The following is a 25898-nucleotide window of genomic DNA, read 5'->3' as shown; positions in this document are numbered from 1 at the left end:
GTAAGGAGTTCAATGGAAAGTCTCCCAAAGTAATGAATCATGTGGAAGACAGACTATCAGGGTTTGAAGACAAAATAGAGAAAGTATATAATTTATTCTCACTCATTGATGTTTTTCAATTGTATGAACCAAATATGTAGGATCTCTAACTCCATAAAAAGGTAAAATGTCATATTATATAGTATGCAATGAGAAGAATTTCATTAGAAAACATAGAAAATATTTTAATAACATAAAAGAAGAAATTTTTCCAAATCTAAGCAAAGAGACACCAACACAAGAGGTACATATAACATCCACAGAAAAGAAATGGCTTGTGCCATATTCAGTTAAATTATTAAATATACAGAATAAAAATGATTGCCATCAACAGTATTTCCTAGTTATAAATCTTATAATTTACACTAACATATAACTGTACTCAGGTTAAATGAAGTCATAAGAATGAGACTAGATCTGATAAGATTAATGCCCTTAAAAGAAGAGTGACTAAAATTTCAGACTAAAATTGCAGGCTAAAACAATCTTATAACAAGCAGTTAATTACAGTTTGGTAATAAAGGGAACAGAAACACTCTATCACCCTATCTGCAGCTATAAAATAGAGCCATGGATGCTATAGTGTTACGAATATTATAAGGATAACTAACTGATTTTCAACTAGATTTAAGCCTGATCCATAGGAAGTCACACATGTCTGATCCTCAATATCAAGTCTACAACCTGTGATTGAGGCACTTACAGGTCCCAGAGGTGAACCTACAAGTACTGTATTATATTGCCATGGTACTTTATACATATAAACAACCATGTACTGATGCAGCTCTCAAACCTTATGTGTGGTACAGATTTGTTAGCATAGAAATCCATAGTTGGTCAAAAAGTACAGAGAAAAGGGTGAGTAGAGTGCTCAGTCATAAATACTACCTCTATAGGATGCCCTCCCCAAGACTCAGAGACTATCCTAGAAATGAAAATAGAAATAGTGTAAAAGCCAGAGATTTGGAAAGATTGGAGCCTAACAGTATCTTCTGGACATGATAGGACCAACTTACTCATGAACTCACAGTATCTGTGTTTACTTACATTCAAGTAAGTAGCCATAGCAGATGAATTCAGGCAATATGCTTGCCTAGAAGGAAAAGAGACTCACCAACCTCCATCCCTAACTAAGAAGATACAGGATGAGGGACAGTCAGTATTCTTTCTGAGTGAGACCCCTGGCTTACCATGTTCCAGTAGATGACTCCACACTTATGAGTATATGGAAAGCACAAATTGGATTCAATTCCATTGTTTAAAAATATTAAAAGAAGATAAATTGTTGCAAGGAAGTAGAGAGGTATGAGTGGCTCTGAGAGAAGGTAAGGTAAGGAGTAAGGGATGAATATTATCAAAAATACATTGTTAAATTTTCAAATATTAATAATAAATAGCATATTATTTTAGAAAGAGAAAGGAAGGCCAATGAGATCCCTACATCCATCATTTAACCATACAGAAAATATGTCTTATGATCACACAGAGCACACAGGTGGATTGTGGGCACCTCCAACCAATGAGTCATAGGATAGATGTTTCCCTTTCCATGTTGATGCTGGAATTCCTCACCTCCACATCCATGGAAATTATATTTGATGTATAATAGTCTTACTTATCATAGTTTCTGATACCACCTGAGGAGATTAGAAGGCTCATGTAGCGTATCCAATCTAAGGTCCCTTTATCTGGTACCTGAAGTAAAAATGAACTGCACTGAAAAGATTAACTGCATTATTCATTGAATAGACATAGCCTATACACAATGATTTGCTAGCTCATGCAATTGCTTAAAAATCACTATTCCCCTCTGTAATCTATTTAGCAATAGGCACAGACATACAGAAGCAGGATTTTGTGTTTGTTCTGCTGAATTATGGTCTTGATTTCATCCTATCATTCCTTGCTATGCCTCAATTATTAAATTTTCAAATGGGAACATTTATTCTGTTTTGGAATCATTATCATGAGTTTTAGGGGCTTTTAAAAATAGCAGCTTAAATTAGAGGGTCTGAATCTCATATTAAATAAAAATTTGGAGTTTTAAAGTGATAAAATAGTTAATGACCATAAGGACTATTGAACTCGAGTTGTATTTTAGACTATGAGAAGAACATGAGATTTGGCTATAAGCAGTAAAAAGTTATGATTTAAAGTGATGTTTTTAGATGTGAAGTTGTTAGGGGGTAGAATTGTGGTTGGTAATCTCAATTTTCAACCTGATGACATCTAGACTAGTGTTACAGGTGCCATTCCTGTGGGGATTGTTTAGTTTAGATGAATTGAGGTAGGAAGACCCTTCCTGTGGTAAAATTGTAGTCTATATGTATGAGAAGAAGCAAGTGAGATGACCAGAATCACTCACTTCTTCTTCATGAAAATGATGCAATGTGACCAGCTGATTCAAGATTCTGCTGTCTTGAACTACCCATCATGATGGATTATTCCTCAAACTAAAAGCCAAAGAAAACTCTTCCATCTCTAAGCTGCTTTCTACCAAAACATTTTGCCACAGTATCAGAAAAGCAACTAAAATATGTGTGTGTATACACAGATATAGCATATATATGGGCAATACATATCAATAAAATTTTACATATGCATAATCAAGTAAATGAATAATACCATAATATAAGGGATGGAAATATTTAGGGTTGATGGAGAAGGTTCATAAGAACATATTATTTAAATTAATACATGAATGATAAAAATGAGTCAACTAAATAAATGCACCAACAGCATTCAAGCAAAGAAATGTAAAGTCCCTACAATAAGGTTAGATACCCAACACTATGTTTAAATCAGAGAAGAAATAAATAAGCAGAGAGCTAAAGATGAGGAAGCATGACAACTATAAGAACATTGGACATACTTAAATTTCTATGCAAGAGAGTGACAACACTTGATATATAAAAATTATTTTAATAAAATATAGTTTAGAACCTTCCCCACCCCCTCATAATGCAGCCCAGAATCAACTGTTGATGTCACCAAATGACCACCTCCAAATACAAAATGAGTCTCCAAAGAAGTATTTAAATTGTTATTACATAGATATATCAGAAGGCAGTGTAGTCCCAGAGAGCTGAATCCATGAGGACTGAAGCAACCATTTATTTGAAACTGCTAAACTATGCATGGGCAGGTCCAAAAAACGTCAGTTCCCAAGAGGAAGAGAGTTAGCTGACCTTCATAATGTGATGGGCAAATGCCAACACAGGTTGACAAATTCAACAGCTTTAAAACGTTTCTAACCGTAAATGTGCTATTCTGAGTAAAATATACGGGAAAAGTCAGAAATAAAAAGTTACCACAGTCTGTTTGCAGCTTTATTTATATAGCATATGCATTTTTCCATGGCTTTAAATGATGAAGTGAGTAATAAATAGTTTGCTTCACTTTTTCCAAAGAGTAAATGTGGCTTAGAAAGATTAGAATTTCCAAGTAACCAACCCCAGCTAGAACTCAAATACATGATCGACTTAATATTTCTAGACATAAGCATTTTGAAGACTGAATTCTTAAGGCAATAAGCAGTTTCATTTTAAAGAGGCATTTCATGGACTTAATCTATTCTTAAGGAAAGCTACAAGAGGAGAATAAAACAATAAAAATGTGGAGAGAATTGGTGAGCTTTTAAATTTAGCACTCTTGAACTCTTTGGAGATTTCTAGAATCATAAAGAAAACTAATGCAATGGCACCAATGAGCATCTTCTTTCTTATCAAGGAGATAACTTCTAAGAAACAACAATGCTATTTTCATTACAATAGCCCAAATTTCTTCTTTTGAACATTGGTTTTTAAAGTTGATAAATAGATTTAGAAGAAAATAAAAATTTTAAGGAATTGCATGAGCTAGCAAATCATTGTGACATACTGAGTCTACTCAATGAATAATGCAGCATAATTCATTTTGTTTCAAGTACCCAGATAAGTAATAAAGGGACCTCGTATGTTCTAGTCACCTCTAATACTGGGACAATTATTTTTACTGTTATTTTTACCCTTTAAATAAAATAATTCAACAGTGAAAATATCTGCCTAAAGTGACATTATTGTTGTTAAGGAACATCAAGTAATGAGCTTTGGGTCTTGGTTTCCTGATAAAAATCTACAAAGCAGATAAGAGATCTACGCCACTAATGAAACTAAAGCATAACTCTCATTTACTCAGTAAATTCCTGAAGGTATGATAGGTGTGTCACAAATTATCCTGTGAGGATGAAACTACACTGAACTCTGCCTAGCTTTGTTACAGAAAAAATCCCTATTCATTCAATTTTCAAACTATTAGGTTTGTAATTATATATTTTTGCAACTGCTGTACTATTTAACATGGAGAGTTGCCCTGCCAGATTAGGTTCTGTAACACAAAGAGAGATTGGATGTAAGTAAGTCTCAATATGGTCGTGGAGATCAACAAATCAAGTAAATACCCATCATACAAACAGCACTGATAAAACAAGAGCATACCAAGAAGGACCATTTACGTGATGACAGTGTTCAAAAAAGCCTTGAACAATAGAGTTAGCCAGGAGAAGAGGGGAACTGGAGGGAGGCCCTGCAGAAAAGTGTGAAGTGAAAACTCAGACATGTGAAGTGGCTAGGTTCCTTTCCACAGTTGCAAGCGCCACGGTTATCAGGATCATGAGACTTGTGGGATGATATGACTGCAAAGAAACATGGAAGGACATTGACAAATATTTCTAATGGAGAAAGAGAACTTCACTGTTCTTATGAAAGTGACCATTCACGGACATAGCACCTTGAATGTACCTGATCTCATCTAACTTCAGAAGCTAAGCAGGGTTTAAAGCTAAGCATTTAGTACTTGGATGGGAGAAGTTGGCCATAGCTATCTGTAAAATGGATTAAATCATCTGGGAACTTAAAAGGCATAGATGAGTCAACTACTGAAAAGTTAAAACAGAACAAAAAGGTCAAGCTTAATACACACTCAGTTATGTGCATTTGATGTTCTTAAGGAGAGAGCGAGTAAGTGAGAATGAGAGACAGAGACAGACAGATAGACAGACAGACACAGAGAGACAGATAGACAGAGACAGACAGAGAGACAGAGACAGACAGAGACAGACAGAGACAGAGAGACAGATAGACAGAGACAGAGAGACAGATAGACAGAGACAGACAGAGAGAGACAGAGACAGACAGAGACAGAGAGACAGATAGACAGAGACAGAGAGACAGATAGACAGAGACAGACAGACAGAGAGAGACAGAGAGACAGACAGACAGAGAGACAGACAGACAGAGACAGACAGACAGAGAGACAGACAGACAGAGACAGAGAGACAGATAGACAGAGACAGAGAGACAGATAGACAGAGACAGACAGACAGACAGAGACAGAGAGACAGATAGACAGAGACAGAGAGACAGATAGACAGAGACAGACAGAGAGACAGAGAGACAGACAGAGACAGACAGAGAGACAGAGACAGAGAGACAGACAGAGACAGAGAGACAGATAGACAGAGACAGACAGACAGAGACAGACAGACAGAGACAGACAGACAGAGAGACAGAGACAGAGAGACAGATAGACAGAGAGACAGAGACAGACAGACAGAGAGAAAAAGATAAATTAGATTTAGATCATATAGCTGTGCTCTGGCCAAGACTAAAGTAACTATGGAAGAACTAATCTGGATAATCATGTATTCTCTAGAAGATTATGAGGAACTAAATGTTTAATTATTAACGTATTATGAGTGCTGGTTTATAAAATTACTTCATATTTTTAAATTATTTTAAATATTTTTGTGTTAACATTTAGCTACAAAAATCCCAATAATTTGTTAGGTGAAATTAGAATACCTTAGCAACAATGAATTATGGAAAGAAATCTCCTCATTCGGTCAGTAGCTCTATCTTAGGCTTCCTACTTAGGGATTTTAAGCCTTGCTATAACCATTTGTACCTTAGCTTCACAATTCATACTACAGGGTTCCTTTGTGCTTCAACTTTACCCTTCCTTTCAGCTCCCATTTTTCCTAAATTCAAAGTCTTACCCCTTTTAAAAGAACAAAATCAATTTATCCTGACAGGCATCAGAAATCTCTTCAAAGTGTCTTTATCTAGAACAAGCCCTGTCTCTGTCTTATCGAACAGTAAAATCCTATTGAGCAAATATCATATGTTTAGAAGAAACAACATGAGTCATAACATACAAACCGATTGCATCTTTCAATCTAAAGCATCAAGAAGACATTAAGTTTCATTTTTATATAACCCAGATATAATTACAAGAAGCTACAGGTACAGAAAATACACTCTGAGCTTGTATTATCTCAGATGCAAATGTTATAACATGATCATGAATTCTCTTATATAACAAAATCATGTTAACTGATGAGTTGGCATGTACACAGAGTTAATAAAACAAGCTCTCCTAAGAAACAGGATTGAGCAAATTATGACATTTTCAGCTGAATAGCAGGATACAGGACACCAGGAAGATGACCCCAAAATGGTGACTGCTGATAGAATGCAGGCAAGCTTTCCCTTGCTCAATACTGCTCATGGTCGGGAAACTAGATAACAAAGGTTGGCCATGTGTGTTTTGCTCTTTAGTAAAATAGACAGCATAAGAGAACGAAAAGGTCACATGTTCCCCTCATGTCTTTCCTAACCAAAACACAGGCAGGAACAACTCAGAGAGGAAGGGGAGTCTCATGGTATTTTGCTTGGAACTATGTCTACTTTGGACATTTTCATATTAATGAATAACTTTATCTCATGTAACAAAGTAAGAAACAAACTTTTTTTATATTACAAACTCAATCATCATAAAATTACCAGTCTCTAAGGAGGTTATAACTATCTGGCACAAGCTATGCTTATGCATATTTTGTTGCATATATACAGGAGTTAGAATTCCTAATATCTTTACAGAAATAATATAGCAAACATATTAGGTATATTGATAAAAATATATATTTATATACAAATTTACTTAGTGGTATATCAAGTTGCTTTAGTATACAAAATACTTCAGCTGAATTCTTGATGAGGGAAAGTAAATATTGAAAGAAATAACCTATAGTTTTGATCTAACTGACAAATATATAATATATATAAAATATATAAGTATATTATATATTTCTTCTTAGTTATATTATATAATTAATATATATTAACATAAATAATATGAATATATTATATATTTACTTATTTATTATATACAAAATATATATGGTACTTCTGAAAGATCTCATTTTCACAGGATGGTAATTCCCAGTATCATGAAAATAGACAAAAGTGAAAAGAAATATTTAGTGAGAAATAAGAGCTTTGCTTTTTATGATCTGTGCCTCACGGATATGAACATGACACAGGAATGGGCAGAGAGGTTTAGCAAGAAGACTGATACATGAAGCTGCAGCTTCCCCAAGCTGGATATTGCCACCAGCATGACCATGGTTAGAAAGCCAGCAGTAGAGATAGAGAGCAGTAAAAGCCTGAATCCTATCCAGGCATGACAGCATGAATCAAATGATGGAAGCAGCATGGCAAATATAGACTGAAGAGAAGAGAATGCAGGAGGGGAAGGAGAAGGGAAACCTCCATTGGCATTTAAGAAAACTGACAGAGACCTAAAGTGGTGGTCACAGCACTGGATTGTATTTGATACACATGGAACAACACCTTAACATGGTTTTTGACACTTAAGATTGTGATGTTTGAAAGTAGGAAAAAGCAAATAGATCTAGGTGGAAGCTCCCTTACTTCACTCCATGCAGTGAAACAAAGTTGGTTGTAACATAATGCACACACATACTGTACGAGGAAGAGCGAAGGCCATGAAATCTACACAAGACGAGACCATCAAAATCGCTATAAAGAAGATAAATCCCTAATTTATTTTGACTATTGATTTGAACATATCAGAAATTATTGAATTACTCAGTTATTAATGATAATTCAAAATACTAATTTGCAGAGATGGTTAAGCAGTTAAAAATAGAGAGCCAGTTTATGGTACCTAGCACCCATGTTGGGCAGCCTACAACTGTCTGTAAATTCACCTCCAGGAGATCTGAAGCCATTTCCTGGCATTCTCAAGAACCTGCATATCAACAAACAAACATGCATGTAACCAAAAATAAAAATCTTGAAGATTTAAAACTTATCTACCACTGTCAAACAATGACAGTGAATGAAACTGTTGCTTTTTAAAGTATGCAACATGTAAAAAAAAAACTAATCTTGCCTTTCCAACATGAAGTTTTCCTCTGGGGAACTAAACAGAAGAGTAAAAATATCTAAGTAAAATTATTTAACACAAATTAAAATCAATGGTGGACTTTCATTCCCAATGCTCACATAAATGAGTAGTCCTAGACACTAAGGACAAGTAGCTCTTAACATTTTTTAAAATGAAAACCAAGCATTATATATGTCCTATCTAAATGGCACAAGCCACCCAAGAACTACAGGAGCCTGACTGTGTATCTGTGTCGAAATGGTCACTGAAGGAGACACAGAAGTCATTGGACCACGCTAAATTCACCAAGTACCCACATCAGAAAACCATGGATTATGAAGAATTTCACCACTTAAAGGCAGATTATAATCTCTCACGTGGATCAGTGATAAAGAAGTAGATTGGGGAGCATGATTTAGACTTAATCTTTTTTAAGACTGGATTTTTAAACGAGCCAAACTAACCTGTAGTATCTAGGACATTAGAACAAAAAGAAGTTATAAAAATCAAGACAGGGGGATATATGGGAAGCTTGGAGAAACCATTGACCAGGACAGGGTTTAAGCGTGGCGTAAATGTTACCCTTTTTATTGGTAGGAATTGAATTTAGAGTCCCACGATTACTAAACAAGCACTCTCACTGAGCTACAGTGCTAGGTATGTAAATGCTCTGGCTTTGGGTGGTGTTACACAGGCATTCAGTTTACAATTCACTAAGCTGTTGTTTGACTTGATTTTCTTCATCTGAGCTTTATCACCTAGTGCTAAGGTTTAAGCATAGATCATGAAAAGCATTAACGTTCTATGCTGGTATAGCCACAGAGATTGATACCAGAAAAATAACATTCTCTCTTTTAACACAGCTACCCCAGTGTGTTCCTAAGGTAACTAAGCTTTAAATATTTCTTACTTATTGTAGGATTTTGACACCAAGCTATTTTCTAAGGTGATCTATTTACCAATTCTAACTTGAACAGTGCATGTGACAACCTGAGACAGAGTTAAATTCCAATCCCATCACTATTTCTATATCTTAAAAGTAGAAAACATATCTGTCTAATATTTCCTTTCCAACATGAAATATTTTATGTAAAGCATCTAGTTGTAGGTTAAGCATACAAGAACCATTCACTGCTATTTTTGTTCATGAGAAATTTAAATTCTAAGACTTATTTCACCAAAACAAAATCCAAAATACTGATTATTGTCATATCTAACCAATCTATAGCAAGTGAAACAGATCAAGTCTCTTAACATTTCTACTTTCTTCTATGCTTTATGAGCACTAGAAACTAATATGAAATTATAATCATCTCCGCAATTCAGAATGCTTGGCCATTTTGACAAGCATATTGGCATGCACCAGACTCCCGGAGGCCACTAACAGCAAAGGCTGAAGGGGAATGAATGAACCAGTGGTGGCCAGAGAATCTGCTGAATGAAGTTAATATGGCACTATGGTAAGATGGGGTACTGCAACATAGGGAACCCTCAATTACCGCTGGTGTTTGTACTCAACAGGACCTCTTCCTCCACTGCGCTCAGGACAATGGACATTCTCTAGCCCCTGTTATGAATTCTGTAGGTCTGCTTCATAACACTTCATTCTGTACTTTGATGAGGTCTACAGCTACATGACACAGAAAGTCCTCCATCTACTGTCTATTTGCCAGGATAGAGTCATTATAAGTCACACAACAGAGGATAGAAGAATAATTTGGGAAAGGTTTGGTATATTAAGACATTTTCCTCTTTTTTAAAGAATATTTCCTAGAAGTCCTCTGCAGTTTAGAAAAGGAAAGTGGCTCTCCTATAAGAAGCTGGATGTGAAACATGTGAATTTCCAATACTATGCCAACAAATCAAAGACACCCACTGCAGCATGAAGGACATAAGGATCAAGAGAACAGTCACATGTCCTGAGTCCCATGCTGTGTGTCAAAAGAGTTAATGGTTTGCGGCAAGGAAGTTGTTGATACATAGCAAAGAGACAAAGGAAGTATAAGGCCACAGGGCAGGTAGAACCATGAACTATAGGGGTGAAGAACCTTTGGAGGGGACCTGTTTCCTTGGGGTATTGCTAGCTCAGAATAAATAGCACCCAAATTCTAGTTATATGGAAGCCCATATTGGCACTTCCAAGTCAAGCCCTCCTCAATTTATGAGTCAGAAAAAGCACTCAGTAGCGTGTCTATGACTGACGCAGGATGTATCTAGCAGTTGCGAGAGCCAGATAAAATCCATGAGGAGCCACTACAACAGCAGCAAAGCCATCTGACACTTAGATCAGAAACTTTCCTTCTTATATGTTATTTTGACAGTTATATTTTAAAAGATATCCAGAGTACTATGAAGCATATGTAGTGAAAAGACTTTTTAAATGAAGACATTAGTAGGGAGATAGATGGATGGATGGATGGATAGATAGATAAGATAGATAGATAGATAGATAGATAGATAGATAGATAGATAGATAGATAGATAGATAGATAGATAGATAGGCAGGCAGGCAGGCAGGCAGGCAGGTAAAGAAACTGACAGACAGACAGACAATAGTTTTCCAGCTTTTGTTGCAACTACTAAACTCTTATTTTGCAACAAAGAGCCAGGAAAAACATGGAATTCATGAATTTTTCTTTCACATGAAGTAATTTTTCTTTTCCTTTTTCTTGTTTTACTTTGAAAGTAAAATCTAATAGGCAATAAAATGAAATAAGTTTGCCCCTATTATGTAAAGACCTGTTTTTTGGATCTCAATCCTAAATTCTCACATATTCTGAGTAGAGCAGCTTATCCATCAATCTTCGTTCTATCTCTACTGTTGGAGCGTCTACTCACAGCACAGGGGCCAATGGTATCCTTGAATGCATTTAATTACCACTCCTTTTCTCACTCAGAGTGGAGAGAAGTAGCCGAGCCCCAGAGATTTCTGGGAGAATGCACCCGGGTTGTGATTTCTAACTCCCCCACCCCCTTAGCTCCACCAGATTAAAATAGCACTGGCTTCATTTCATGGTCAAATTAGGAAAGCTGCACTGATTCAACTTCAGCCAAATCTGCTCTTTTGGGGGATATTTTCTAGGATAAGTAAAGTTGTGACAAATGCATAAGGAACAGTTAATGAGGAACTTTTACTTTCTGTTGAGAGAAAAATACAGGTTGCCAAGTGTCAAACCACTCAGAACTTAATCATATAAATGGTGCCTTTATATGCTACAGACACTTTTTGTTCTTACATACTTTGCACACATTACTTGATAAGTCCTGAGCAAAGAACAGTAGGTATTCTTAGGTTTATTTCTAGAAAGAGCTCAAATGTCAAGAAATCAGGAGTCACCTGAACTCAGCTGCTTGGATGGGGTAAATTTCCTGAACTTTCCTGAGGCCACTAATAGGTGTTATATAAATGGCTCATTGGATCTGGATATTTCCAAAAGCAAAACCCAGAGGCTTGATCCCACTTGAACACCCTTCTCTTGAAGACCATCAAGAATAGCTAGGGAGACCCTTATCTGTTTGTTTTCCTCCTGTGGCACACACTGAGGGAAGATTCTGATGTTCTTAGCTACAGAACTATTCTGATGGTATGACTGAGGCAGCACTGACAACCACACGTCCTACAATTCTGGGCAAAAATAGGCTCTACCTGTGTGTCTACTTATCACACAAGCCTTGGCACTATTTTTGCCATCAGATCCCTTATTTTACAATGTACATATAGTACGGTATTATACTTGGCTCCTATGGACTGTTAATTAACCAGCAACTTTTAATGATGCAAATCTACCACTTCAACAAGGTTATGAAAATTCACAATTATTTTAAGGGACCTTCATAAAGAAAGTATCAGGGACTTTTTTATTTTTAACCAAATTAGATCTGTTGAACTTGAAATTTCTACAATGTACTTCCCGGTATTGACAATGAAATAGGACACTGAGCAAAGGTTCAGGTGGGTGAGGTAGAAGTGTCTGGAGCTGAGGGAATATGGGGTGCTGATGAAAGCTGGGTGCTCCTGAGGCATGCACTCGACATAAGTGGCAAAACTGATTTGTCATGGATTTAACATTTCTGTGGAAAGTGTTGATCCTCTAAGGAAAGATAAGAAGAAAACTGTTTTGAGCCAAGGTTTTATGTAGACCAGACTGTCTTTGGCCACGCAGCTAAGGGTGACCTTGAATTTCCTCTACCTGCAAAGTGCTGGCCAAGCATTCTGTCAACTGAACTATATCCCCACCTCTCTACAGAAGTATTTTTATCCAGTGACTTTCATTTATCTAACATACTAAACATATTCAACATTACTAAGCATTGCCTGTGTGTCTTATATGGCTATCACTTTCCTTCCCATCTGTATAGCCTACTCCATCTTTTCTCCAATATCCAAGCCATAGCTGTGTTCTCCTAGATTACTTACTTACCCAATACAACTTACGACAAAATGGCTGACCTCTCTGTGTACTTGAGAACTGTAATCATGCTTTCATGGAATGTTCATTAAGGTACATGGTCCCTTCCTGAACTGACTCCCCAGCTAAATTGCAGGATAAAGGGAATCAAAGCTATAATCTTATTACCCTTCAACTTGTGGCTTATGGTCTGACCCAGAAGATGCTAGAGTTTTGAAGAATCAATAATACTGCAATTTTTAAATGTGTTTGAACTAAAAGAAATATTAGATTGTCTCTAACTCTGATTTTCAATAACAAATCAATAAAAGGCAGAATAATATGACCAAGGTCATATAGCTGCTAGGTAAGCCTTGATTGTGTTTTTCTCTATGACACAGCACACCTTGAAAAATGGCTCTGTAAATATCACATTAAGCACAAAATATAGCCACCTGCTCATAGCCATACCAATTAACACAAACTATTTAATAAAGACTGAGAAAAAGGAAGGTAATAAGACTCAAGGCTATAAGAAATTAAACTATAAATTCTCCTGGATTTGTTTTTTCAACTTAAAAAAACAAAACAAAACAAAACAAAAAAACAAAACGGTGTTTTAGATGAGATAAGTTTTTGCTGTGGACTTTTCCAGAATATTGCAAGATAGCCACACCTTAAGCCTCTGTTCACTAGGTGCTAATAGCAGACATTCCATCACCAGTAATTACAATTAAAAATGTCTTAAAACATTGACCTGTGTTCCATGAGTGTAAAATTGTTTCTAAGAACTACAACCTCTGTTGAACCATCCCTGGTGAGAAAATCTTCTACATAACTTCAAACAACCCATCAGTCAATTAGCATGTATAGCACACTGGCTTGAAACCAATATTCTTTTTATTAAATATAGAAACCAAAGCCTGAAAGGCTTAATCCTCTTATATTTTTATTAATCCTTTTAATTAAAAACAATGATGATGTCACTTGGCTTATGGCTACAAGTGCAATAGCCAGAGAAGAAAAAAACAAAATCTAAATGTAAATCTTCCAGTTCTGAGGGAAATAAAACACACTTAATAGGTTTTAGATGTAATGTTAATATTTCTTACTTAACTTTACTTTGAAACTAATGAAAGCTCCTTTATGAATATGAACCATAGGAATCACAAATTCTGTGTTAGATTGAGTTGAGGAATTAAAAAAACAAAAGCATAAGCAAATATCTTTCCTAGACTTTGATATGAAAATTAGAAAGACTGTTTTATTCTATGGCATACAGATGTTTCTAAAGTAAATTTTTATACATTTTCTTGCTCTGGAATTTGGGATTATCCCACATTTTTCTCAATCCTGATTTGTATTTTAATTATTTTGTTGTTCTTTGCTTTCATTTTCCTTCTATATTTTTCTGTTCTTGTATTCATTTCCAGAGTGCCGTTCTTGTTTCTAGACATGAAACATGACGTCAATTCATTTCTCAATACTACCATCCCAGGGATGAATACTCAATGGCCAGAACTCCTACTTGTAATTTTTCCATAACAAAGTTAAAATTGATAAAAAAAATATATTTTGGTTGTGAGCCTAGCCTTTAAAGACTGAACCATTTCTCCAGCCCAAAATTGATCAAATATAAAACAGCAAACCCTAATCCACATCATTTGGTAAAATATAACTTTATTGTGATAGAGTAGGTGGAACCCAAATCTATATAAAACATTTCTTCATTGTCATGTTCATGAAAAGGCATGGCAGCACAGTAAATTTGGTGAGCTGAGGATTCTTAGAGTCTGCCTCCCAGTTCCTAACTCTGTTATAAAATCCCAGATTAACAGTTGTCTGTAGTCAGTTAAGAACTAATGGCAAAAATACATGATAATTGTGCTATCTATAAGGTCCAGCAAACAAAGGGACCTCTGAAACTTAGGCAACGCCATTGTCCTGGCAAGTTTTATGTCAACTTGACACAAGTTAGTGTTATCTGAAGGGAAGAAACTTCATTTAAGACAATGCTTCTCCTAATTAATTGGCATTTTCTTAATCATTGATTGATGGAGGAGGGAGCAGCCCATCGTGGGTGGTGTCATCATTGGGCTGGTAGTCCTTGATTCGATCCTTGAAAGCAGGTTGAGCAAGCCATGTTTAGTAAGCCAGCAACAGCTCTCCCTGGTTCTCTGCAACAGCTCTGCCTCCAGGTTCCAGCCCTGCCTGAGTTCCTGTCCTGACTTCCTTTATTGGACTGTGATGTGGAAGTGTAAGCCAAATAAACCCTTTTCCTTCCCAACTTGCTTTTGATCATGGTGTTTCAACACAGCAATAGAAACCGTAAGACCACCATGACAAGGCGGCAAAACGGTCAGATGTCAAAGTTGCAGCTTCCTGAAAGAGTAGCTTCCTGTTTACTACCCAATCACCTTTCAAGTAAGAAAAGAACATTTCATCACAAGATAGCTTTAGGAACCTAGGATAACATCAAACACGAATGTCCAAAAAAAAGTTAATAAAATGATTCCTAATGATATTCTGCGATACTCAGATTGGTGACTAGCCCAACTGTCATCAGAGAGTTGATAGGAATAGATGCAGATATGAAAAACCAAACATTAGGTGGGGCTTGGGGGATCCTGTAGAAGAGAGGGTAAAAGATTGAAGGAGCTAGATGGGTCAAGGACACCACAAGGAAACCTACAGCATCAGCTAACCTGGGTTCATAGGGGATCACAGTCACTGAACCACAACCCAGAGAGCATGCACAGTGCATATATGTAACTGTAGCTTAGCCTTCTTGTGGGACTCCTAACTGTGGTAGCAGAGGCTTTCTCTGTCTCCTTTGCCTGCCTTTAGGACCCCTTCGTCCTGTTGAGTTGTCTCATCTAGCCTTAAAACCTTCCTGAAACTTAATATGCCATAGCTAGTTGATATCCATGGGGGGGGGGGGCTGCTCTTTTATGAAGAGAAAGGAGGAGGAGTTGGGGGAAGGGAGAAGAGGGAGAAGAACTGTGAAAAGAGAAGGGATGAAAACTGCAGTCAGAATGTAAAAATGAAAGAAGAAAGAAACAGAGAAAGAGAGAAGGAAAGAAGACAGAAGGAAGAGAACAAGTAGAAATAAGTACAAGTCATGTCATATGCACATACCAGAGTTTTTTTAATCATCTAAATAGTTATTCATGGATTTAAATTCATTTAAGAGAAGCAGTATATGTTCTAGCATGAAGATTCAACCAGACATCTTTCCCACTCTGAATGTTACAGCTTCAGTATGGTCTTAATCTTGAATTTACATGTTACAAATGAAAAGGGCAATGAGAAAGAATGAGGCAAGCACATGTGTTTGTTATCTTCCATTCCACAGCTTCCAAAGTTGTCTGGCTATCTGGGTCTCTGGGACACCAAGGCTAGCAACCTACACCTAAAGTCATCAACTCATTGGTCCATGGCAGGATCCATAATTTTAAATTTCCATTTAAGTTAGATTGTCTAGCGCTCCCACCAAACCACTTTAAATATTTGCATGAGTAAAGTTGTATCTTATTTGAAACTTCCCAGACAAAATACTGATAACCTAATTCCATATGTCAGAAAACTCTATTACCAAAGACTGTAAATATTGCTACTATACTTTGAGGTCTATGCTAACTTTATAAATAACAACCATTCAGGGTGATATCCATATTTTGCAGGAACTACCACATGTGACTGTACTAAATACTCATTTGCAGAGCTCTAGGTGTCAATGGGGTTATTGATTCCAAGCTTCACCGCCAAGACAAACCAGGAAGGGAATGTGCTTTGCTGTGATCCTTTAGCTCATAAGGTATACTTTGCTGGTCATTTATCCAAAGGCAAGTGCAAGCTTTTGGTGATAGGGAGTCTTGCCTGAAATCAGGGATGCACAGTGCCTCACAGTCGTCACCTGAAGGTGAAAGAAGCAGACAAAGTGAGCAAAGACTGGCACACTCAGATGTGGCAAAGGCCAGCACACTCAGACACTGTCCTGCACTTGGGTCTTTAACAAGATCTGGAACAGAAAGCAGGTGCTATTCAAATGCCATCTTTGTTCTTAAAGTTTCAGTGTTCACACATATACAAACCCTGCAATCCAGCTATGAATGCAGCAAGTGGTAGAGTGTGTGTCCAGTGAGTACAGCAGCTAGTTTTAATCCCCAGCATTTCTAAATAGAAAACAACCTCGAAAGTTCTAAGCTAATACCCACCAAATGTCTCTCAAATTAATGGGTCACTACCTTTCTGATTAGATATAAAAATGTATCAGTCATTTTGCATCAACAGAAACTTGACTGTGCCTCATGACCAAGAAAGAAAAGAAAGAAAAAAACAACATAGGAGAACAAAAAGGATCCTTAATATATTTTTTAAATGAGAAAATAAATCTCAGTTTTTAACAGCTTTGGGGGAATTAGAGAATACTGAGCCATGTTCACACAAACACCAAGCTTTCTACACCTCTCTTTCCACTGTAGGTTTCCAAAAGAAACAGTCAATTACAAAGAATGCCAGAGTATATTTGAGGCTAGCCAGTCAAAAATCCTTTTAAATTATATATTGCTCTTGAATTCACAATGTTTAAACTGCTAACGGCAAGATAAACATGTTCTTTGCCTCCTGTTACATGGTCACTTTTACCTTCTCCCTGGGCCTAGCGCTCTTGGCCTTGGTCTATTGGAGTGCACCCTTTCCTGGCGCCCCAGAGTGGCTGTCAGTGTTTTTGAAATCAGTTCTGACCAGCCACAGCAGACAGAAAGTAGTTTCTTTGTCTTTTTCATGCAATGGCCTTTTGCATCTAAAATCACACCCCTCCTTCTTTTTAGATCGCTATGTTTCTTTTCTCGAACTGTCTGGTTTCCTTTCATACATTACTGTCTATGCTTCTGTTCTCCTCTGAGTCACTCCATGTAAAACAGGTGGTGGTGTGGCTTTAGAAAGTTAATTGAAAGTGTGGCCAACTCAGCTAGAGAGGTAAACCACAGAGCAGCCTCCTCAGCTGAATTGTGACCATACACACCTGTCAGCACCACATGGCTCACTGGGGAGCAATGTTGCTCTCCTTTGTTCTGGTCCAGCAGCTTAGAACTTCCCTTGTCTCACTATAAGCTATCAAGGGAAGGATGTCAAAAATGTTTTTGGAGAACGCCTGCCAGGGCAAATCTAAGTAACATGATGACTGATAGAAAAGAATTCATGGGGTAAAAAAAACTTAAGACCCACAGACAAAGCAGAAAAGTCAACTAACGTTGGGAAAATGTAAAAAGTGGGAGGAATGGCGAGGTAAAGGGGGAGGAAGTGGAAATTAGTGGAAGTTACCTGGGAAAGCAGGGAGAGCTTGACCCTAAGCGCACCATGCTAACTAAAGTTGCTTTTCATACATATGGTAATGGCATCCTGTGCATTCTGTTTGTGCATTATATGATAGTTACTTATTTCCTTGGGGGGTTTTTAAACCAAACCATGTAAAAGCGAATAGTTCAATCTCTAAAATTATTGTATAAAACATGCAGATAATTTTAATTCTTTTCTAAGTGTCACCTCCAAATGATTAACAAAAAATTTATCAGAGTTTTAGAGTTAACAAAATTTCTTCCACAGATAGATATACTCTTATTTGCTCCTTACAATTGAGCACAGTTGGTGAGGAAGTGCCTCAAGCTAATGCCTCAGAGGTGTGGAAACATGAACCCGGAGTACATGTGGGAGTTCCGTATTCGTGTAAGCTGCCTACTATGCCCAGTGCTTTCTACTTCAATGGATTGCTTAATAGATTGGTTAAGGACAGTAGACAGGAGGGAAAAGATCACTCATCTCGCACTAATTCCTCAAATCTATTTAAACAAGAAACTAGAAGAGATGAAGCTAACACTCATCCTTCTTGCAGAATTTCATCTTCCCTTCATACTGACAAAATATTTGACATTGCACAGAAATTCTGGAATCCAAGTACATGAGGGCACATGTTACCAAATAGCTTACAAACAGTTATATAATCATTTGCAATGAGATTTAGAGTCCTAGGACCTGATGAAAATATAACTTGATGGTATTCTAATATTTCCTTTTCTACCTCTGTTTTTAATGAAAATGGTAATTAAATGTAAACATCACTGCTTCATTAGTTTTTTCAATGCAAACACCTTAATTCTGGTCCCATGCAATTTATCAAAAGCAAACATCCTTTCCACTCGACTACTCCTTATTCATTTCGACAGTACCAGGGATGGTATTCAGGGCTTTCACATCTGCTGCTCAGACGCTCTGTGACTGAGGTCCATTTCCAGCCCTGTATTCACTTGCAGCTGCAATTTCACTGAGTTTTCAGAGTGTCATGAACTTGCTCCATGGCCCAAGCAGAGCTTGAACTGTAATCTTCCTCATAATGCGTCCTCTGAGCAGCTTGGATCACCAGCCTCTACCATCAAGCCTAACTGCTTTAACTTTGAAAAGCCTTTCATGATTCAGACTCCATTAACTAACATTAACAAACACACAGAGCTACATCTGAGCAGCAATGCTTAGCAACGCTGTTTAAGTTGCCATGAAATTTGAGAGTAGCCTAAAAGATAGAGTTTCCACTTACCACCTGTTCAGACTTCAGAAAAGTGAAAACTGTCCAAATTACACAACAGAAACCAAGACCAAGTTTGTCCACCCTTTAAACTGTATTTTCACTAGAGGGACAGCAGAGAAACTCTTGTAAATCTGAGGCCCATGGTGATCTATCAGGGTATGATGGTGTTAAACACATAGGGAGACCACTTCTATGGCTAACATTGTACAGACCTCAGACACTGAAGGGATTTAGCCCCCCCAAATTAGGAAGTCACTTACATTGCCTCTGACCTCCCATCATGAGAAGTCCAGATGTTCCTTCTTGAACTTCAAGGGCTCAGGCTGCCCAGGCATTGCCCCAACACTGCATAGAGCAGTGGTCGGCCTGGAGGTAAAGAAGCACAGCAGTATCCCACAGTGAGTGTTTTAAACAAGGCCTACAGGAGAGGCACTAACTCTGCATCCATGTTTTGCCACAAGCTGTTTGAGGCTACACTATCATCCCACCACAGACAGACCGGTTAAGGATGTTGAGAATAAACTGCACTCCTCCAAAGGATGAGTCACAAGTGGGTTATAAGCCCTTTCTTCATGCTGCCATCCAATTGAAAATTTAACCTTTATTACTATAATACATATCCCAATAGTAAACATGCTACTAGATTGTATAGAAAATCAGTTAGCTGTTTATGAAATATGAAATTTACAAACTGTAAATAACAGTAAGATTAAATAGTATCTAATTTGATATTTGGGAAAACTCCAATTAGAATACATTGCTTTTTGCTTATTCTATGATGCCTTTAAAAACATAATATATACTGATAGCTAAACTTGTTTAATGTACATTTACCCTTTTATTATGAGGTATAGAATGAAATTAATACATGCTTAAAACTTGGATAACTGACTAGATAGATGTACCAATGTGCTTCTCCTCACCTCTGATTAAGACTATCTGACCAGTCTAGTTTAAGGATGCTGGAGATGTACAAGTTTGACACTTCTCATTCTCAGGAAATGTGAATTCTTCATTTGTTTTAGGTGTGTGTGTGTGTGTGTGTGTGTGTGTGTGTGTGTGTGTGTGTGTGTTGCCTATGTGCCATGTATATAACAAGTACCCAAGGAGGCTAGTAGAAGGCATTGTATCCCCTGAAACTAGCCTTACAGTTGGTTAAGAGTTATGAGCCACCATACAGATACAAAGAACTGAACTGATATTCTCTGCAAGAACAGTAAGATCTTTTAACCTCTGAGGCAGTGGCTCCCAAGTGTCCTAATGCTGTGACTCTTTAATACAAACCTTCCTGGGTAGTGACTCCCAACCGCAAAACTATTTTTGTTGCTATTTCATAACTGTCATTTTGCTACTGTTATGAATAGTAATATGAATAACCTATATGTGGTATATTTGATTTATGATCCCTGTGATGGGCAAGGCTCAGTTGACCCCCAAATGGGTCTTGACTCACAAGTTGAGAACCATTGTGCAAAGCCATCTCTCAAGCTCCAGCAAATGCACAGCCTTGATAGCTCTGAGGTTTATCCACCAGAGAAAAGTTTCATTCCACATCATAAACTAATCCCATCAGTTTGGGGAAGCTGCCCAAACTCAAAATGCAAATTAGAGAAAGCAAACCAATAAGTTTAAGAGACCAAGACTGTTTACATTCATGGGTTTAATACTATGACTTCACAAAGGTCTGACAGGATGCTGTTTCCTCTACAAATCACTTCAGACACTGCAGATGGCTTTAATCTTACTCTGCAGAAACTCCCCTTTCTTCAGCTATCAACTACAACATTATGTTGTGATTTTCTCAACAATTTATTATGAAATGGAAATAATTGTAAAAAGTTGAAATGGTTATACAGTAAACCACATAGACCCTCTACATGCATTTTACCCTGTTTCTCCATTTGCTTCATCGTGTATCTCTCTTGCATGTGTCAATTCACCTTGGTCTGAGTCCTTTTCAAAGGAAATCAACTAGCATCAGTCTAAGACTTAAATATCCCAGCATGCTGCCTGCCATTCATTACAATCCTTTCTCCCATATCACATAAACTCCAAGTATTTAAAACATAGAGGTGTTCAATGTGCATTCTCTTGCCTTTAGCTGTCTTTCAAAGAGCAGAAGCCAATATGGGACACAAAATTAAAGGGAAATGGATGTAATACAAATAGGGAATGTAGCAAAGATCTTTTATTTCAGAGCATCCCCTTGACCTGTGAAGGTTTCTAGAGCTTGCAGCTCCTTAAGTAGAGGAGGGCACACCATCCCCACTGAGGCTGTCTGGGGTCCTGTAGAATCCTATAGCCCATGCATCTGACTGTGGAAGAAAGATTCTCACTGACACAGGAATCTAGGACCATTGCCACAACCTCTAGTCAATGGGAATTGGCTTGTCTGTTTATTGTCTTTAGGGCCACCCTGGACACTCATCTTTTTAAGTGATTTTGGAAGGCAATTCATATTTTCTGCATAGGGAAAAGCTCTAGTCACAAACTGGAGGAAGACTTCCTACATTTGGGTCAGTTCCTTCCCAAATAAGATGTCAACCCACAATAGATGTCTACTGTGACAGCGGAGTTGGCTATGTGTAGAAGAATGATCATTTCTGCGCTCTCTCTCTCTCTCTCTCTCTCTCTCTCTCTCTCTCTCTTTCTCTCTCTCTCTAGGTGCGTGTCTGTGTCTCTGTGTGTCTGACTATCTCTATCATCTATTTATCATTCATCTATCTATTTATCTTCATCATCATCTATCTATCATCTATCTCTCTGGGGCAAAGCTTGGTTGGGTTGACTTACAGCTTATTTTAACAAGTCCCCAAGCTCAGTGCTCTTTATGGTCTCAAAAAATCCTCCCCATTCTTAGTTTCTGCCTGGGCTACCTATCCTGTGTCAGCCCCAAAGGATTCAGAGCACAAGAACAGAACAGTTTCCACAGACACAAAGGTCACGCCCTTGGCAATGCCAGGCATAATGAAGGTTTTAGTGTCTAAAAAAAATATGCCGGAAGAATTTCTGCCAGAACCTGTTAAATGGTAGCAGCTTGCTAGCCTACAGGTAAAGTCTGTAATATCACAGCTCTACAGACACTGTCATTATCCACACTAGGTGTCTTGGTGTGAAGGCAGGATCATGAAGTTTCTCTCAGGTAATCCTGAGCTAGCTTGGTCCTCCTGGCCTCACATGACCTTCCCTGAAATCTTGAAAGTACTCTGTGCATCTGAATGACTGTACTGACAACATTTACAGGTGCTCCTCAGTTCTTTCCATCCACACATGTACTATTTTATTAAGTAGTAGTCCTATTTTGCTGGTAGACATATACTCACAATTTGATAGTATATATTTAATGTAAAACTGTTTCAAAGAATACATTTTCCATATTATATATTACCTAAAACCTCAATGAAGCTACTATGAGATAGATGATAGATAGATAGATAGATAGATAGATAGATAGATAGATAGATAGGTAGATAGATGTAACTTATTCAGAAATACAATCTGAAAAAAAAGGGTAAGTATGCATAGGTAAATGTTGTGAGGAGAATCTTTGGTTCTCTGAAATACTGAGAAGAAAGCAACCCTATAAATATTGCACACATACCAACAGATTACAAATGCTGAGAGAAAACATCATCAAATGAACGTAGTGTGTGTAAAAGGTAATTAGGCATTTCCACATATAAACTCTTGATGCAGCGAGAAATGATTAAATATAAGGGAGAATTGTTCAGATTTAACTCATGGGCTTTCTTGTCATTCCTTAATTTACCCCTTGATGCTACAAACTGGAGATAAGATAACCTAATATATAAATCCTTTATATAATAACTCAGTTTAATTGGCTACCATGAGACAGCTGTCATTTTTCATGACTGCAAATTAAGGCTGAGACACAGGGCAGATGGGCTCAGTAAAACAGGGTTAGAGCCTGGGAACACAATATTAACACATTTTCAACTAGATTTTCATGCCTAAGCAAGATCTGCTTTGACCTATGTGTTGCTCGGGTGAGTAAATTATATATCATTTTATATGCTTTCAGGAGTTCTCTATAATTAAGCCAACAGTTCAGAAGTAATCTATGTGGTCTTTCTCAGAAGAAAAAGTAGCATGGAGAGTCATACAAGTAAACTCAGCTTTAAAAGGGCTCTCTCCCACTACTAACACTTATAGGAACATGAAGACATGGTTTCTCTGGCATTCAAACAATGTTTAGCATACATAGATATTTATGAAATATGTATGAGATCAGTTAATGCAATTAGCTTTAGTTTCATGGAAGATTGTCATCTTGACAACATTGAACACTATTTTTTTCAAAATGAAATGGATTTGTTATTCAAGTAAGATAAGTATGTATTGGGAAACTTGGCCAAAATCTTTCAGTTCAGAAATGCTTTGGAATAAACATGTGCTTCTTTCGCACTGTGTGGGGCACAATCATTATTTGAATAAAAGTTTTGCTTGTGGACGCTAAAGCATAATTAAAGTAGTATTGTGATTAGAGACAGAAAACAAGCAGGAACTCAACCTAAAATGTTTCTATTTGTTATAAAGTAAGATGAAGAACCCTGTGGGATATGTAATTCTAAATCTAATTAGCTGTGATGTCCTCAAACAGTTGTAAGTATTAACAGATACACTCTCTGGCATTTACAATTTGCTCTCAATACTAAAGTTCCTTTGCAAGATTCTATAATGAAATAATACACAATAAATATAATGTACAATAATATTTTGGTTAGTCCTTCCTTCTCAACTTCTCAAATCACTGAACTCAGAGGATCTTACCTCAGGCAATACAAAGACTAAATAAACAAAAACTCATTCATTTCAACAGTGATCTTTATGTCCAATCCAGATAGGAAGCCTGCACTCTGATCTATACTTCAGAACCTATTGCTAAAGATGCTCCCTTGGGCAGACTTAACCAGGATGGACATGGGTTCCAGAGACTGGGTGGCTAAGGAGAAAAGGAAGAAAAGCTAATCAAGTTTTGGAATGAGAAGTATAAAGCAAGAAAGGATTGGGCTAGCACTAGCAGGCCTCCCAGAATGATAATTAAAGGAGAAACTGAAGTCAGAGTGTCAGGTCCAGCAATCTGAGTAAGATGATACATTGGAGCCAGGAAAACCCTCAGGAAATTTGTTAAACCAAGGAAAAGGTGCCTCTATCAGAAAAACCACTGTTTTGGTTTCCGTCTATGGAGAAAATGCCGTGTTTAAGGACTTCCCTGACTTAAATGTCTCTGTAGCAAAAAGAAATACTGTTAAACAGGTCCGTGTATTACATGTATTATGGTACATTTACCCCTCAGGGCATTAAAATTGAAGTTATGCATTTACACAGAATATGTGGGTAGATTATTTCATTTGAGGCATGGGTGGGACTTTAAGTTGAACCACTGCCTTGAAAAGAAAGATGAGACTTAAAATGGAGAAACTTGACCAAAGTCAAACTGACCTTGCTTTCTCTTTCTGAGCATGCTGAAGTGAGTCATCAGATGTGACATGTCACATGATCAAAAGACAAGGAAGAGATATTCATCAATTAGGATGGGACGGGATGGCTAGAGAGAAGGTTCAGTGGTTAAGAGTGCATGTAAATTGTGGTTGTGTATCTTGATGGATTTGTGGGACACAGAACAGTGGAAGTGGGGCTGTCTCTTACTCTTTTGCTTGCTTTTGGGGCCCCTTTCCTCCTACTGGGTTACCTAGTCCAGCCTTAATATAAGGAGATATGCCTAGTCTTATTACACTATGTTATGACATGTTTGGTTGACATCCTTGAGAGGCCTGTTCTTTTCTGAAGAGAAATGAAGAAGGGGTAGGCCTGGAAGAAAGAGGATGTCAGAAGGAGGGGCTGAGAGAAGAGGACGGAAAACAAACTTCAGCTGGGATGTTATATCTGAGAAAATAATAATTTTAAAAAGTGTGCATTCTGATTTTGCAGGTGATCCTTGCTTGAGTCTAAGGTCTTATGTTGTGCAACTCAAAATTGCCTGTAACTCCATCTCCATGGTGAATCTGACACCTCGAGCCAATGTGGGCTCTGAACTCATGTACACACACACACACACACACACACACACACACACACACACACACACACGTATGAAAAGAAAACAAATCTTTAAGTATTTTGTGTTTCATCAGATAGCAGCTGCATAGTCTAGAAATGTTAATAAACCTTAGTAAATCCCAAGTCTTTGCATAGGTAAAATTGGACAATGGATAATAACTAGAACTATTTCAAGTGATCAGTGTGATTATTTGAATAGTACATTATTTTAAAAATCCTTAATTCTGACCTGCATTATAATAAACATTATTTTATATAAAAAAAATCCCTGAATTTGAGCCACCTGATCTTCTTGAATATATTACTACAATCATTTGATTTTACATTTTAGGTATAAAAAAGTCCTACATCCTGGAACATGTGGCCCCATTTAGCATCACAGGATGTAGACATTATTTTGTTTTAGGGACTTGGAGGTCAATCTGTCAAACTTTATAAAAGGAGAAACTAAGATTTAGAGGCCATATAGATATGTGCTGTATCTTTCTACTAGAGAGTTCTTGAGTGAATTTTTACCTTGATTATTTCCCATTTTCACTTCTGCTATTAAGTTAAAGGAAGCAACATATCCTAGCTAT

General features: G+C 37.3%; 1 protein-coding gene and 1 long non-coding RNA gene across 3 annotated transcripts in view; one reads left to right on the top strand and one right to left on the bottom strand.

Moving 5' to 3' along the window:
* The window catches only part of Tll1 (tolloid-like 1), a 201182-nt gene that overhangs the window by 151219 nt on the left and 24065 nt on the right, over positions 1–25898 (bottom strand). Inside the window, exon 2 of one of the 2 annotated variants that reach the window (XM_063275708.1) lies at positions 19500–19605. Coding sequence (XP_063131778.1) covers positions 19500–19521 — 22 coding nt within the window. The 5' untranslated portion in view covers positions 19522–19605. 2 annotated transcript variants of the gene reach the window in all.
* Positions 1–25898, top strand: part of LOC108348393 (uncharacterized) — a 74388-nt gene that overhangs the window by 27084 nt on the left and 21406 nt on the right. The window lies entirely within an intron of this gene.

Source organism: Rattus norvegicus, chromosome 16 (assembly GCF_036323735.1).
Source record: "Rattus norvegicus strain BN/NHsdMcwi chromosome 16, GRCr8, whole genome shotgun sequence".
NCBI lineage: Eukaryota > Metazoa > Chordata > Mammalia > Rodentia > Muridae > Rattus > Rattus norvegicus.
This window is presented reverse-complemented; position numbering and strand designations above follow the sequence as displayed.